Here is a 15697-nt window from a genome sequence, read left to right as displayed (position 1 = left end):
CCTACAGATAGGGTGCATAACTTTCAGAGATCCCTGGATGTGCACAAATCTTCAGCTTCCATAGGTATGGCAAGTGTTACATGTGCACGTGCATTCTGCGTGTGGTGGTCTTAGTCTTGAGTCTTGATTTTAAGAGCTTGTATATGTGCAAGTCTGTAGAGGGGTTGCTATTTGTTTTGTAGTGGCATAAATCAGAATTTTTCTGGGGAGAGGAGAGATGAGATCAGAGAGCACACAGACATAAAGGCACGAGCCTGGTCTCGGGCTGTGCTGGCCCTCATTTCGTTATGTGGGACTGCCTATGTAAAGCCTTATGTAAAGGGGCTGTTTACCAGCCACAGGTACTGGAATGTAGCAGCAAGCTAGCATTGTCCTTCTTGGTCCTTCTGTTAGTGAAGCTTCATGTTTTTTGTCACTTTTTATTGGTAACTGCAGAGGATTTGGCCTATTCCACCCACAAAGCATCTCTGAAAAGTGAAGGACAGAAAAACTCACAAAAAATAAAACACACAACTGAAGGGAAAGATCTTCACCACAGAATTGTGGAACAGTTGAGGTTGGAAGGAGCATCATTTAGTCCAACCTGGCTCAAAGCAGAGTCAACTTGAACAGAGTACTCAGGATCTTCTCGCAACAGATTTGAATATCTGCAAGGAAGGAGACTCCACCACCTCTCTGGACAACTTGTTCCAGTGCTTCAGTCTTCGAGGATAAGCTTCTGAGTTAGAAACAGGCTATGTAAGTCAGCAGAAGCATTTATCTGCTTATTTTTTTTATGATAAATGTATGAAGTCAGTATCCTCAAGAGCAGCTAGCTCTCCTCTGTTGTTTTATGGCTAGGCAGTTCTGCTGCTTTTTTCTTTTTCTTTTTAATATCTGGGCAAAAGGCATGAGTTTTGGTTGCTCTTTGGCTTCTTAAGAATGCAACCCCTCTGTGGAATAAATGGGTGCAGAAGTAGCTGATGGATTTCTCATTCATGTTCAAAATAATGTGGAGAGAGCTAGCAAGGTGATACCCCACTTTATTTCTGAATGGAGCAAGTAGAGGGACTTGTGTTGAGTTTCCCCAGATGTGTCCTTCCCCTGGCAGAAATTTTGTCAAGAGCTTATCTTCAAGGACTGTGTAAGTTAGTCAAGATTTCCAGGTGTTTAGTAATCCCAGATTTTCCTCGTCATGGGAGCAGATCATTTCTACAGTGCACATATCACAAATCTGACATTGGAAGTGCCCACAGCACTGCACGTGGTGTGCACACTCACAGTAAATGGGACATGGTTGGGGTTTCTGTGCATGTGCTCTACTGTTTAGTTTCACAAGCACAACAAATTGGATGTGTCGCAGATATTTTGTGTTTCCTGTGCATGTTCAAACCATCTGTGCAACACATGTACCACAGGACTGACAATGCTTTAAGGGTTGGACATGATGCCTACATGACACAGCTCCTGGTGATACATTTCAGGATAGGAAATTTAGAACAGGATAATGGAGAGCACAGAAATAACGCCTTTCACTGGGACCCTCTAGGAAGAATGCTCCCATTAGAAGAAGCTGATTTTTGGTTCTTCCATCTCTTGACTTGAGAGGTAACTATACAGTAAGTCTTATCCTGTTTTCCACGTGCTTTGCTACTGCACAAGTTTTGAAAGGGTCTCTAACATGGTGGTTTTTGATTTGGAGGGAAGGGAGTGTCTTGGCTAGAACGTATTCTGTTCACCTTTGTGAATATAAGCCAGAAGAGGGGAGAGAGAGAGTGAGCAAGCTGGTAGTAAAGAGACAGGGAAATATGACCCAGGGTGCCTGTTACCTGTTTCCTGGGTCAGGTGGAAATGTAGAGCTTTGCCAGCCTTCTTCAAATCATCTTGCAGAATCAGGCCCAGAACTGAGAAAGTTACGCTGATCCCATGAAATTCTCACCTTTCCGGCTAAGTACAGAAAGCTGTACTTGCTAGATCAGTGATGAATCATGACTTCCTTCCCTCCAAAGAGCCTTGGGCTTTTTCTCCCCTCCAAACATTTAACTTACTTGCAGGGCTGACAGAAAAGCAGTAGACTTTTTTTTTCAAATATCCATTTGCCTTCCCATTTATCTACTTTGATCTAAAATATAGAACCTGATGGATGCCCTAGGTAAATCAAACATTTTCTGTCTGCCAAAACGGTTTTGCAAATGCTTATTTCATGCCATTACCATTTTTCTGTTTCTAGTAGTAAATCAAAAAGTATCACCCATTCATCCACCTTAAAAGTAATGCCTTTTCTTTGCATAATTACACATACCCAGTGGAGATCTGTATGCACAGTAAATCTATTCCTTTAAAAGGTTTCGCCTTAAGTACCACAGTGACATAAATTGGTGTAGAGCAAATTTATTTATTTAATAGGTTTATTCTTTTAACTGATCTGGTAACTGTTATACTTCCATTGTTTGATTTGGGTGGAGAAGGCTTTTAATAACGTATCAGATTTAATTCTGCAGCAGATGTTTATGTAATAAGGTCTTACTCTTTACAGGATTTGTAGTAATTGATCTGTATGTGTAATTTATTCTCACTACAAGTTTGTTCTTAACTGGTGTTCAGGGGGTCTTCACTGTGTCTCCAGTAGATCCTTGAGAATTAAATAGTTTAACAAATGTAATGAGCAAACCTGAAAGAAGTACAAGTAGGGAATTGTATGTATTTGGACATTACCTCACCAAATGCATAAGTAACATAAATTTATTTATGTGAGAAATTGCCACAAACAAATGTATTCTGGTAACAAGCACCCTGGACAGTATTTTGGCAAAGTAAAAATTTTAAAAATGGATCTCTTCATCATTCTCATGTAAACTTGTTCATTTTTATCAGTCATGCATGTAGCTCTCAGGGGTATAAAACCTAAAGCAGACAAGCCCAGCTGGTGGGATCCTGAGAGTGAAATGAATTTTTTTTTAGCAGATCCAAGTTGATTTTTAGGCTTAATAGAGTTATTTTTGATTTCCCTGTGAGTGAAATTGTAAGAAGTATATTTAAATAAATAAATAAAATAGGGAACTTTACCAGAACAACAAAGGTAGCAAAACACCAGAGCCTAATTGTAGCTGAGCACATAAACATATCCTGAGTGCATTTGAAATTGTGGTTACAGTGCACTCCTGCAAATATTTACATAGACATTCAATTTGATGCACACAGAAGTCTTGAGACATGCACTGAGTCTAAGAATATACAAGATTGTAGGTTAGGTTGTGACATGAGTTAAGTCATGGAGAACTGAACAAAACTTGTAGTGTAACTGTTTTTCTATGGATGTATTTTCTGTGGCACTGGAAGTGAAAGCAAAACTTCAGTTGGCTGCATTTCTTTAGGTTATGCATTAAAAACATGCAAAACATTCTGGGGAGAGGATGGTTCACAGTAAAGTTTCAAGTCTTGTATCTCAGTTAATTAGGGTAATTTTATGAATATAATCAAAATATTCAACCCTATGATTTTTCACTGTTCATTTCAAAATGTTATCGCTTCACAGCAGGATTGGAAAGAGTAACAAATGCTGGGAAGGAAGGTGGTGGCGTGGGGAAGCAGGGGAAATACCCCATGTGAGTGTTAAGGAGCAGATTCAGTAGTGGTGTGTTGACTTTGTCTGTTTTACATATTCTGAATATCTGCCTGATTCTTGTTTTAGACCAATTCCAGCCATTGCATTTCATGCCTAATACTAATATGTTATGGTAAATCACAGGTTCTCTTTAGTGTTTAGGTGTATGCATAAATACGCATGCAGCCTGGCCCAGCTGTTTCAGCAAACCTGAGCAACATATTTCCAGAGAGATGCATACCCTGAGTAGGAAGAAAAAACACTTTTAGCTAGTTTATAGTTGTTCCTGATAATTTTAATGGCAGGATTGTGTGATCTTTTTGCTTGTGATAGGAGAGACTGTCTTAGTAAGTGACAAAGATGCCTCTTTGAATCCTGTGTCCAAGAATGCGGTCAGGGGAGCTGCTAACTGGGAGCACTGGGGGCTGCAGCCTCCCCTGATGGAAACAGCCTCCCCTCTGTTATGGGGTTGGGAACCAGAGGAGCCACCTTAAAGGGTGAGAGAGTACCTCAGCTTCCAGACTGGCTCAATCTTTGTCTTCCCATGCTGTTTGCATCGATGCTAATCAATGTTAATTATGGTAGTGGGGCTTGTGATGTACTCATTATAAGACCCATCCTACTTTTCTGTGCTTGTACAGTCTGTAACACAATAGAGCCCTGATTGGGGTTCCCTAGATGCTACAAATAGTAATACAAGTACTTGTTATGAATACATGGTTCATGGTGCAAGACTACCAAGCCCAGTTCCTGAAGCCTACTGAAGCATTGCTTGGCGTTTCTGTCCACGTCACTCGGTATGCCATGGTGAGCGATGTGCCTAATAGCTGGGACATCAGTGCAGGAAGCCATCTGAGCTTGTGTGTGTTTAAGTAGGTGCTTGTTTTTAAGCTTGCACTTGTATTTGTGGTTGTTGGTGTTAATATACTTGAAGTTAAGCCCGTGCTTTAACACTTGTTTGACTCAAGATCCTTATTCCACTAGGTTCCCATTGCACTACCACTCCGTTAACAGTGCCAAAAGCTGATGGCCACTGCGGGGTGGTGTGCCAGGATATTTGCTTCTTTCTCAAGTCGGAGGTTAGGTACAAGAGCTGGGAGATGCTACCAGCTTAGAGCTGAGCTAGTTGCATGCAGGTTGTAGCATGGGTGCCCACCTCCTGCTGGGCCCAGAGCAGGTGGAAGCCAGGAGCTGGGAGCTGGCACTTCCCCTTCTCAAGGGCCTGCAGTCACCTTCCTGGCCGCTGTTGCTCCATGCTGGGCACCCTGGTACTGAGCTGCTCTCTGACAGGCACAGACCCTGTGATGGATTTGGTTCAGTTGGGCTGTTAGCCTCGCTGTGAATTTCAGAGCTATTGTTTATATGCATTAATTGGTTTAAATAATACTATTAAGCCCTTGACTCTGCAGTCCCAGGTGTTACCCTCTTGAATTCCAGTGACTGAAACAGACTCATAAATCTTTATCAAAGAAAGTTTTCCACAAACAGACCCTTATTGCTATTTTTTTTTCTTTTATATATATATATTAATATATATATATAAAGGTATACTGGTTCTACTCCCATTTTTTTTCACTTCCCACTGGATGGCATGCCTGGTTCATAGTTACCTGTGTGTGGTTTAGGTGATTCAATTTAACTCTCTCATTTAACTCTCTCTCAAACTAACTCTTATTAGTTGTCTGTTGTGTATAGCAGTGTGCTTACCAAGCTTGTGTAACAAAAATGGTTTAAATTGTTAATGTCTGTTACCTCTCTTGACTGTCTATGTTGTTTTTAAAAGGAATTTGAGTCAGTGTTGAGTTGTTTCTGTGTTTGTAATTAACGTAAAATATTTAGTATAGTAGCTAGATTTTTCCCTGTTAACAACTGTGCTTTACTGAAATTTCATGATCTACAGCACACCCTAGTGATATCTGGAAATCATGAAGTTAGATCCAGTCAATTTTACTTGCTCTGTGGTGATAGAAAACTTAGGAGTCCACTAAGCCAAGTTCACAGAAGTAAATGCCTCCATATCCAAAATGGGAAGAGGTTTAATTCCTTGGCTTATCAACAAAAAGTAGCCCGAGAAAGTATGGTATGTTCCTCTGTGGAAAGAGCATCTGTATGATGAGTTCCTCTGGATTTCAATCTGGAGTGTTGGACGCGTTTTGACAACAGACCATGGGGAAACGCAGATAGTTGAGAAGAGAGAACAGTTGTTAGGGGGTTTCTTTGAAACTGGAGAGAGCATGGAAGGAGAGATCGGATGTGAATACAAACAGCATGGAGGAAACCTGCAGGCAGTCTTTGCAGGTCAGAAGTCCAAATGACCTTTTAGTATCTTATAACCAAAACATTACAAATTATGATAGATATTCAGTTGCTCCTTTTGCAGAAGGTTAGATCACTTGTTTTTTTTCGGATGATGGTACCTCTATTTAGTTTTCAGAGGCTAGCAGGCCCCATGTGACCCTGCACAGGAATGTGTACCTACTCAACTTTTAAGGTGATCTTGCACTCAGTTTCTCCTGGATTAGGATCTGTATTTCACTAATTTGATTTCTTCTTAACTGAATGCACAGAATGCTAAGGGTTCTGAATTGGCAGCTTGTTGACCCTCTGAGAGCATGAGAAGAGAAAGCAAGGTTGAGAAGGACTCTAAGGTGTTTATTTATATAGCCAAGAAGGAAAGCAAATATTTATTGGAGGTGAAATCGAATTGATAATGTATGGATAACAGTGAATGTCAGTGAAAACAGTAAGAGTATCAGAGAAAAGAGTGTAGGTTTTTAAGTTAATGGTTGTTGAAGTTAAACCTCATGAATTCTCAAAGTGAAACAGAATTCATCAGAGACAAGAGTTAACATTACTGTAACCTCCCAAGGTGTGAAAGCTGGAGAGCATCCATTGCAGATGCTGTCAAGCACTCCAGGAGGCTCGTGCCCAGTCCTCTACACCTGTAGACTTGCTGTTGTTACCTCTGTGTGCCTAAGCTCCAAACAGCTAAGTTATCTCAGGAAAAGCAGTAGGGTTGGCCAGGGAGCATTGCATGCCAGCGAATGAGCAGCCCTGAGGCTGCTCTGATTTTCATGAGGGGTCATGAAACCCTGACAAATGCAACGTACCACATCCCAGTACCCTTGACCAGCTTGCAGCTGCAGCTTGGCTCAACTGAAATATCTGCTCCTGTACCGCTGTTAGATCCACAGAGCACTGATTGCCTGTGGAAGACATGCACGAAAAACCTGTAGTATTTGGGGGAAAGTTTATTCTGAAAGACCTCTGCATTTCACTCGTCAGGTAATCCAAACAATAAAGGGAGTGAGTGTTTTGTTTTATGTAGATAAAAACAAAAAGTTTGCGATAATTTATGGTATTTATTTAAATGACATGCAAATTACTTTGTGAAACTTAGGGGGGAAAGCGGCACAACTGAAACAGCACAATTGTTTCCAAGAATGCCTTGCATTCATTTCAAATCCACATACAATATTTCATTCATGCTTAATTATTTCCCCCATGCTAGTCTAAGCATTACTAGTTCCCTTTGTCTTTTTGCTTTTGCATGCAGTGTGATTAGCAAAACTGCTTGTGCTCTACCAACTTCTGCACATATGGGGTTTAGCCTCATTGTTTGAGGGGTGGAGCAACAAGCAATATGAACACTCATGCTGCCAAATTTGGCACACATGAGCCCTCCAAAGTATACAGATATCACCCGTTTCATTTAAATCCCTGTCCATATTTTGCATTGCTACCAGAACAGCAACTCCATTGTCTGGGTGTATTATTTGAAGCAGCTTTTCTCCCATTGTTTGTGTACTGTAATCCTGGAGGTTTCTGTAGTCATCGTGAGCAGCTTACTTGAAAGAAATCACTTAGCTCTCACAGATCACTCTCTGAACCTGCTGGCAAAGGAACAGGCCATGACTAAAGCATGAGACCTGTGATCTTTCTGAAGAAAATCTCTTCAGTTGAGTTTATAATTTGTTGCTTTCACGGGGCTCTGTTCTCAGGGTTTGGACTCAGTGTTATCTTTTTGTCCCCCATGGATTTTTTTTCTACAAGGCATTATGGGAACGTAAGCTGAAAAAAAAAAAAAAAAAAAAAGTAATGCTTGCTGTGGATGTGTACCCTAACAACATTTTACACACATTTCAAATACTGGCAAAGGGAGACATCTACCGTTTGACAGAAATTAAGGATAGTTGTTTATTCTAATTGCGGCAAAATCTTAGCCGTTTATTCTTCCATGGTATAGAGATTGGCATATCCTGCTGTGAGTCTTTTCAATAGACTTGAGAACTTAATGCTTAGGGTAGAATAAAAGATCCCCTGGAACTTATCACAGAAAAGGAAGGGGCTGCTCAGTTCTTTCCCTTTCTAGCATTCAGTCATTTGCATGGTCGGTGCCGTCTGCGCCAGTGGCACTTGCATCTCAGGGCTGTGTGTATGCACACTCTTGTAGGTAAAGGAATTTGGCACAAGCCCCTTATAAATTTTTTGTCCATTAAAGGTCTTGAATGCACATCATTTTACTCCTGAGACAGCTATTTATGAGATTTTGAAGACTGGTTCCCAAAATGAGGCCTGCAGAAAGCCAGCAAAGGGCTTCTTTATAGTTTGTAAAGAATGGGTGTACTCCAGTTCTTTTTGTTTTCAGTGTCTAGGTCACATCCTAGAAAAACTATAAATACAGTATAAATGCTGCTTTTCATTTAGCTTAGCTATAGCTCTTTAGACAATCTTGTAGCCACCGAGGCATTATGTGATCCCAAATGGTGACACCCTTGTGACTGCAAGTAAAGGAGAGGTAGCTGAAGAGACAGTATTAAAACATAATGTGCTCAACTGTGCCAAGTCTGAAAATTCCATTTTAAGACATTTGAGTATTTCCAAAGGCTTCTGGAAGCTTTGAATCTGGTCTATCATAGTACAGAGGGATTCAAATTAATCTTTCCATCATGTTGCCTCCGAAAAGTCACATGAGAAAACAAAATCAGAGAGTGCAATTGGTGTCAGCTGGCCTCTTCTCTTCCTCCTCAGTGAATCTGAGCCCCTCTCCTCTTGCCTGTCACATTGTCAGAATTCAGACCCAGGAAGGCTTGAGAGAACAGTTCTGTGTTCCCAGAAGAACAGGAAGCTTTGTCCAACAGCTATGTGGATGTCGGGCTCTCTTTCAGCACCTGCGATGTTGGTATAAATTTGGAAGTGAAGATAGCCATGGACCCTTCACTCTGATGGGACTTATAATCAGTTAAAATTTTACTCTTTGTGTCCCTGAAGTACTGTATATTTATGGCCAGAATTTAATGTAGCCAGACATTTACTATTCTCAGGCTCCACAAGCACTGAGTTACAATATGGATTGCTTTACTACTGAATAGTATCAAGCATGGAAATCTCACTGATGTCATTCCAGACTCCTTCAAATACCATCCTTCCATCCTTGATACTAGAATGCTTTATTCTTACCTGCATTTACTGTACACATTTTGGATCTGATTTTGAACTTTGTCTGCTTTTTGTGCCCTTTAGTTAGAGGTATGGAGAAACCTCAGATATGTAAATTCAGAAGAAAAAAAAAAAAGTGCAGGGAAGTGGTGGTAGGAGATTCTCTTATTTAGTTCCTCACAGATATTTTGTGTAGCTCATTTTTACCAGGATTTTCCTTGCACTTCAGTGTTCAGACATGCTATAACATATGAACATAGAAGCTAATTTCAGGACACTGACTTTTACATTCATATTCACTGTAGCTTTTTCTGAAAACATTACAAAATGGCTACTCTGTGCCAGTAAATGCAATTATTGAATTAGGCTGCTGAGGAGGAAAAAACAAAAAAAAAAAAAAACAAACACCACGCAACCACAGCATAAATGATTATTACAGTGAGTCTAGAAGAGCAGAAGATAGGTGTACTGTTTGCAGTTAAGGAAACATACTTTAATTATCTGTAACAGCTTGGATAGCACTAGCTAGCGATGTATACTTTATTCCAAACCACTAGCCTGTATTTTTGGATCATCCTTCAAGAATGAGATGACACGACGTAATTAATAGTGTTTTGTGACCTTCTGCACCGGTAGTCCATCGTTTTGGCATTGAAACTGATTATGCCCAACTTGTCACTTCATCACTTGCGAGTGTGTGCAGAGAGACCAAAGAAGCACCTCTTAGAGCAGCAGTGGAATGATTTAGTTCAGACACACTTCTCCACATTCACCCTGTTTCCTACAAGCTGATGAGGCAAACCTCCTTTTTGCTTAATGTCACATAAGGTACACTGAAAGACTGTGAAGTGACAGATGTTCTGTAACTTCACTTCATATGCAAAAACCTGTTATATCGTTTATTTGCATTCAATTAGAAGTCAGACCCTGATGAATATCTAATGTAGGAAATGGGGAAAAGATTCGCCATCAAGCATATGCTTTGCTTGTAGTGGATCTCTGTAGCCTCCTATTGTGTCTTCCTGTAATGAATTGGGTAAAATTGTCATTTTTACTATATTATTTACACCTGCACGCACTGAGATGAAGAGTGCTAATAGGTGAAAATTGGAGTTAGGTTACTGCTTTTCGAATTTCTTTTTCCTTTTGTCATTACACAGAGCTCTGGAGAAAGCATGATTCCTTTTAAACAGCCATTCTGTAGCTGCAGAATTTCCCTTACAGGAAAAGCCGGGCTCTGTTCAAGTGCTAATGCATTGCTTTTATTTATTTATTTTCTCTTTCGGTATAGGTTGTGCCTCATTCTGTGAAGTTCGCAATTTCTTGGTAATCCAGAATGTAATATGAAGAAGTTAAAATACTAAGTGTGGTGTTTTCAGGAAGGGAAGATTCTAATTATAATATGAAGAGAAGTAGCAGACTCCTTTAGAACAGATTCTTGTTCCTGTTAGCTTAGCTTAGGGATATGGTTTAGTGGGGACTGCTAGCGTTAGGTCAGAGGTTGGACTCGATGATCTTGAGGTCTCTTCCAACCTAGAAATTCTGTGATTCTGTGATTCTGTGACCCTTCAGAGCATGCATATGGTGGTTCTGTATTTATCTAGAGAGAGATACGGGTTGTGTGGAACCCCAGACATTAGACAGAGCTGAGCTGGGAGGAACTGATACAAACCTCTTGCCCTTCCAAGCTTGGATATGGTCAGAAACCTGCTTTGTTACATCTTCTGTCCCCTTTCTTCTCTGTGACCACTCCCATTGCACATTCTAAGGAATGCACAGCATTTCTTCCATTTTCTTATTTCCTACATGCTTTGATGAAATAACATTGTGAATTAAGCCGTCCTCACCAGTATACAAGTTAATGCGTTGGCACAGAAGGGGAATCTCACTGCACGTTTTTAGGTGCTTTACAAACTAAGGCACATTGATCTATATTACTTGCACACACCTCATGTTTTGTAGATTTGTTTCCTGACATTGTAACAGTGAGAAATTTAGAGATTGCATGGGATAAAAAAGTGCAACTACATGAAACTACAAGTCTGCCACGGACAGTTGCCTAACCCTTGTATTTTCTCAGGGAATCTCTGGCACAGAAGAAAGTTTAGAGAACCAGTGTCTTCAACTATTTTTCCCCCCCTAACAAGATTAAGTGCCTCAATTTACAAATCTGCCATGGTTTCCTGAGAAGGTAATAGGTATTTCAGATAATTGTATCAGGTATTTCAGGACAATTCCTCCAGCACTGAGCCTGTTCCTGATGGACATTTTCTCTAGACCCTGTACAGAGCAGGCAGGAAGCCAGAATGAATCAGTCTGTTGGTAGCAACGGCCAATCTCCATATGAAATCATTCCTGGCCCCCCTTTGGCCTATCTCCGAGTATGTCAAAAGCTGCAGATTAGGGGATTTTTTTTTCCTGTTTCTTTTTAGGAGTACAGAGTTCCTGGTAACCTGAAGAAGAAAAAGGCATAAAACATCCTGCTAAAGGAAATTAAATAGTGAGTGGATGCTGATAAAAGGCAAAGGGAACCAGCATAGGAATAGAAATGCCATCTACTACTTATAAGAGCCTAGCATACTGTGGAAAACAAAGTGAGATCCTTGGCAGGATCCAAGCTGCAGCAGGACTTCCTTGCTCTCACTCTACCACCTCCTAGAATTTAAAAGGCATATGGATGTTTATCTCAGGTACTAGTTATTTCTTCTGTTGAAATGGACATAAACACATGCTGGAATTACAGTGACAGATATATGTTATTCACAATCTGGTAAGAGATGATACAGCCAGCTGAGCTATCTTTTTCATTCAAGATCATGGTTTCCCAAAGGGCACGTGTGGACCGAACCCCTGAGGTGGCTAGGTGGTCGGGTAGCCACCAGATGGAGCCAGCTGGGCAGTAAACGTGGTCAGGAGAAAATCTCTTGTGGGTCTTACTGCTTCAGTAAGACTAAAAATAGGAGTTTTCTGCATGGCTACATAGCAAAAACTCACAGAACGCTTGGCAGACTGTGTGGTGTGTTGATGCATGTCTATAGGTTAATGCTCACCAAAAAAACAGGCACACCATCAGGTACTGGCTGGTAACTATGTGCAGAATGAAATCTGTGTCCAACTGATTACAGTGGCCAACTTCCATTGATTTTAACAGAGTCAACATTTCTTGGAGAGTGTACTGTGATTTACAGTACCACTTAGAGGATATATTTTGCACAATTATCTCACATTTTCATTATAGTAGCTTCTAGCATAGAAAAAAAAATGGCATAATATCTGCTGATGTAGTCCTAATAAATTATTAGTGTTTATCCTTACTTTGAGTTCTGAGTTAATAATTCAGTTCAGGATAGACTTATAAAAATTCCCCCCTTCAGTGGTCAGCAGGCTTCATTGCTCTTAATTTTGCTCCTAGGAAATAAGGAGGAACTTTTGCAAATGTACGCGGCATTTTGGTTCTTTGTTCATTTTAGGGATTACATTTGCTTTTTACATCCAAATCATAAAAATCAGGAGCACCAGCAGACCTGTAACATTTTGAGTTGTTAAACAGAGAGTTATTTTATGTGATCATATAAAGCATGGGGAGGTTAAAAAGTCCCCAGTGCAACCACAGGAAAGAGACTAGAATTGTAAGTGATGTGCTTTCCTCTTTGCATCCTGCTTTTTCATCTTCTCAATGAGAAATTGAGGGGAGATGGCTGACTTTAAATCAGAGATGAAATCGTAACAAAGACTTAGCTGACAAGAAAACAAAACCCTCACAGTAATCTATTCTTGTAAAACAGCTTTTTTTAACGTTAGGCAGCGACCTTTTTAGGATTGTGCTAGTGTTAAGACGCAGCGTGGTGTTTCCAGAGCCCGTACGGGGCAGCTGTCGGGCCATGCCCCAGCTCCTCACGGCTGCGGGTGGTGCCGCTCCCGCCTGGCACCCCGGGCTGCTGCCTGGCACTGCTGAGCGGGGCACGGAAACACCCGGGTGGGCCTGCTCGCAGCGCGGGTGCCCTGATGGCGTTGTTCGGACAGGCCCGGCCCTCCTTTTTCCTCAGTAGCTCAGCCGGGGCTGGGGCTGGGGCTGCTCGGCGCTCCCCCGGGCTCCGCGCTCGCCCTTGACGAAAGCCGGGGCGTCGCCAGGGCCGAGCACAGCCCCGGGCGGCTGCGGCGGGGCGCCGAGAGGGTGGGGAAGGAGGGACCGGGCCTGGGGCTGCTCCGCTCCGCTCCCCGCCCCTCCGCCGGGGTCGCCGCCGCGGGCCGCGCTCCTCCCCCGCCGACGCCGCCTGCGGGCCCGGGGCCGCCGGCCGAGGTAGGAAGCCCGGGGTCGGGAGCCTGAGCGGGCCCGAGGGAGGAGCCGCGGCCGGAGAGGGCCGGGGGGGGGCTCGGCGGCCGCACGGCCTCTGTCAGCCTGCGGGGGGGGGCTGGGGGAGGTGGGCGCAAGGTGGAGGCGCGGCGGCGGGGCCGGGGCCGAGGCGGGCCCCTGGGGCAGTGTCAGCTCCGTGTCACCGCCGGGCCGCGTCCTTCCGAGCGCCCTTCGCGGCGCAGCGCCCGGCACCGGCGCCGCAGGAGAACTGAAACGAAAAGAAACGGCAGGCGTGGCTGCTGTGCTCAGCCTGCTGCGGGCAGAACATCGGCGCGCTGAGTGATTGCATCTGCTTTGTGCTTTTGTAGGGAGTCGGAGGACGCAGCTTTAAAGCAGGACCGAATCCAGAAGGTACCGCTGTAGCGTGCCGCCCCAGGTGTCTCTGCAAGGGATCCCGCGCTGCGACTCAGCGGCTCCCCGAGCTTCTGCCCTTTTTCCTTTCCTAACTCAAAGTCTGGTCCTTTTGGCTTCAGTGCAGCTAGGTGATGCAAGGGGCCTGTAACTCCTGAATCTGTTCTCTGAAATGGAAAACCTAACTGGGAAGCGAAATAAGTTTCTGCTCAATTGGTAGATTAAAAAAGACAATTGGGTAGGGCTAGCGTTTCTTAAGTGATAAGGAACTTGTGGCCAGCCCTTCGCAGATACTTTGTCATATAGCAAGCTTCTACATCCTATAGGAACCTGATGCTTCACCTTTGGGTGTCTTTGCTCACAAAAAGTTATTTCATGTGTGTTAGAATTACGTTGGTTTAGGAAAAGAAGCCAGTTTGACTGCGGGTGGGTGGGGGACACATTATGGCGCTCTTGCTTGCAGGTGAGCAAGAGGCTGAATTAGGCTGGAAAAAAGGAACAGATGATGCAGGAAAGAAAGGATGGGTAGAAAGTGTTTATTTGTTGGTTAGTGATACCCATGAGGTTGACTATCTGAGGTAACAGTCTCATTTTTCAAATGCAGAATTCTTCATTTTTAGGAATATGCTGTGGCAGAACAGGGTGTTTTCAACTTCTGGTAAACTTTCTGAGATTCCTGAAGCATTCTGTCATTAAGTCCTCTCAGATGGAGAGCCACGGGTTTGGGTAGATGCTAACCACTGTTGCAGGTCTATCCACCCAGGTAGTTAGAGATTCTCTAGCATTTTATTTGACTGCCAACCAAATATTTAAACCTCAAAATAGTTATACTTTCCTTTATCTCTTCACAAAAACCTGTGTATCCTGTGGCCTAGCCATAAAGCATGCAGTAAGTGCTAGGAAAGTTGAGAGGAAACCAATTGCAAAGCAGCTTTTCAGATGAAGAATAAATTGGCTTTTTGTAAGAGAAAATGTAAGGGAGAGGGAAAATCTGAAGTACTTGCTGAACCTGGCCTTGAGAGCTCATCAAGAGCCCGGCTTGCTGTAGGTGTCAGGAAAACTAGGCTCATGTAGTTAGCTTTGATCCTCAGCAAGATCTGTATTGTGCTGCCCTGTCAGTGCTGCAAAGCCTTCATATTGAAGAACTTTGCATGAGAAATTCTCTGGGTTTAGCCCAAAGAGAAGAAGCAAATTCAGCACTCTGGCCATTGGTTTAGTCTGAGGTTGTGCTGAGCTGGTGCAGGACACACTGAAGTTGGTTTCCTTCTCGTTGGGAGAAAGAACTGGATTTTGCACCAGTTACAGGTTTAGAGTGCTGGTGTAAATATTATTCTGGGTGGAAAACTGGTTACTATGTTAAAAAGAAATACTTTTCTTCTTGTTTTTCAACATTACCAGACTAGTGTGCTTTCTACAAGTTGTATGTATTGTTTTTGTTTTCTTGCTGCTCCAGGAAGAACAGAGCAGCCATATGTTTATTACTTTGAGCTTGGATTTTATTGAGTGACACGATGGAAGCAGAGCGTGTTACTTTGTCACCAACCAACACACCCTGTTACTCTCATACACTGCTGTGTCCTAAGCCTGACCAAAAAAAAAAAAAGAAAAAAAGCTACTGTGGTAAAATTAGGAACTGTGATATTTTATTTGGGCTGGCATGAAGATGAATGAAGTAGTGAGAGGAATGCAACTATTTGACGAATTTCCTGCTGTGTGTCTATGGAGCTGTAGAGCATATTTGCTCCCTTTCCCGAAGAACACGTTTTTGTTCACAGTCAGCAGTGCTTGGGTACTGCAGACACTCAGATAATTTGGAGCCAGCCATTTTAGTGCAAAAGAAACCTTTCACTTTCACAATAGCTACATTTTAATATGGAAGTCTGTGATAGTGCTTCATGTAAACTTTGCACTGGGGAGAGCTGTTCAAGAAAGACCCACGGTTGGCTCAGGCTGAGGAGCTATGACATGCT

At 42.6% G+C, this 15697-nt stretch overlaps 1 protein-coding gene across 3 annotated transcripts in view; it reads left to right on the top strand.

Annotated features, from left to right (window-relative positions):
- The window catches only part of LOC311443190 (uncharacterized protein F13E9.13, mitochondrial-like), a 49962-nt gene that overhangs the window by 32312 nt on the left and 1953 nt on the right, over positions 1 to 15697 (top strand). Inside the window, exon 7 of one of the 3 annotated variants that reach the window (XM_084533167.1) lies at positions 436 to 702. The exons of 1 other annotated variant lie outside the window; for it this stretch is intronic. In XM_084533167.1, the coding sequence (XP_084389293.1) occupies positions 436 to 608 (173 nt within the window). In that variant the 3' untranslated portion in view covers positions 609 to 702. Of the gene's footprint in view, positions 1 to 435; positions 703 to 15697 lie in introns of those variants that run through there. One more of the 3 variants, XM_084533170.1, reaches the window with a different exon arrangement.

This window comes from Aythya ferina (assembly GCF_964211825.1).
Source record: "Aythya ferina genome assembly, chromosome: 12".
Lineage (NCBI taxonomy): Eukaryota > Metazoa > Chordata > Aves > Anseriformes > Anatidae > Aythya > Aythya ferina.
Note: the sequence above shows the minus strand (reverse complement) of the source record. Positions and strands in the feature narration are given on the sequence as shown.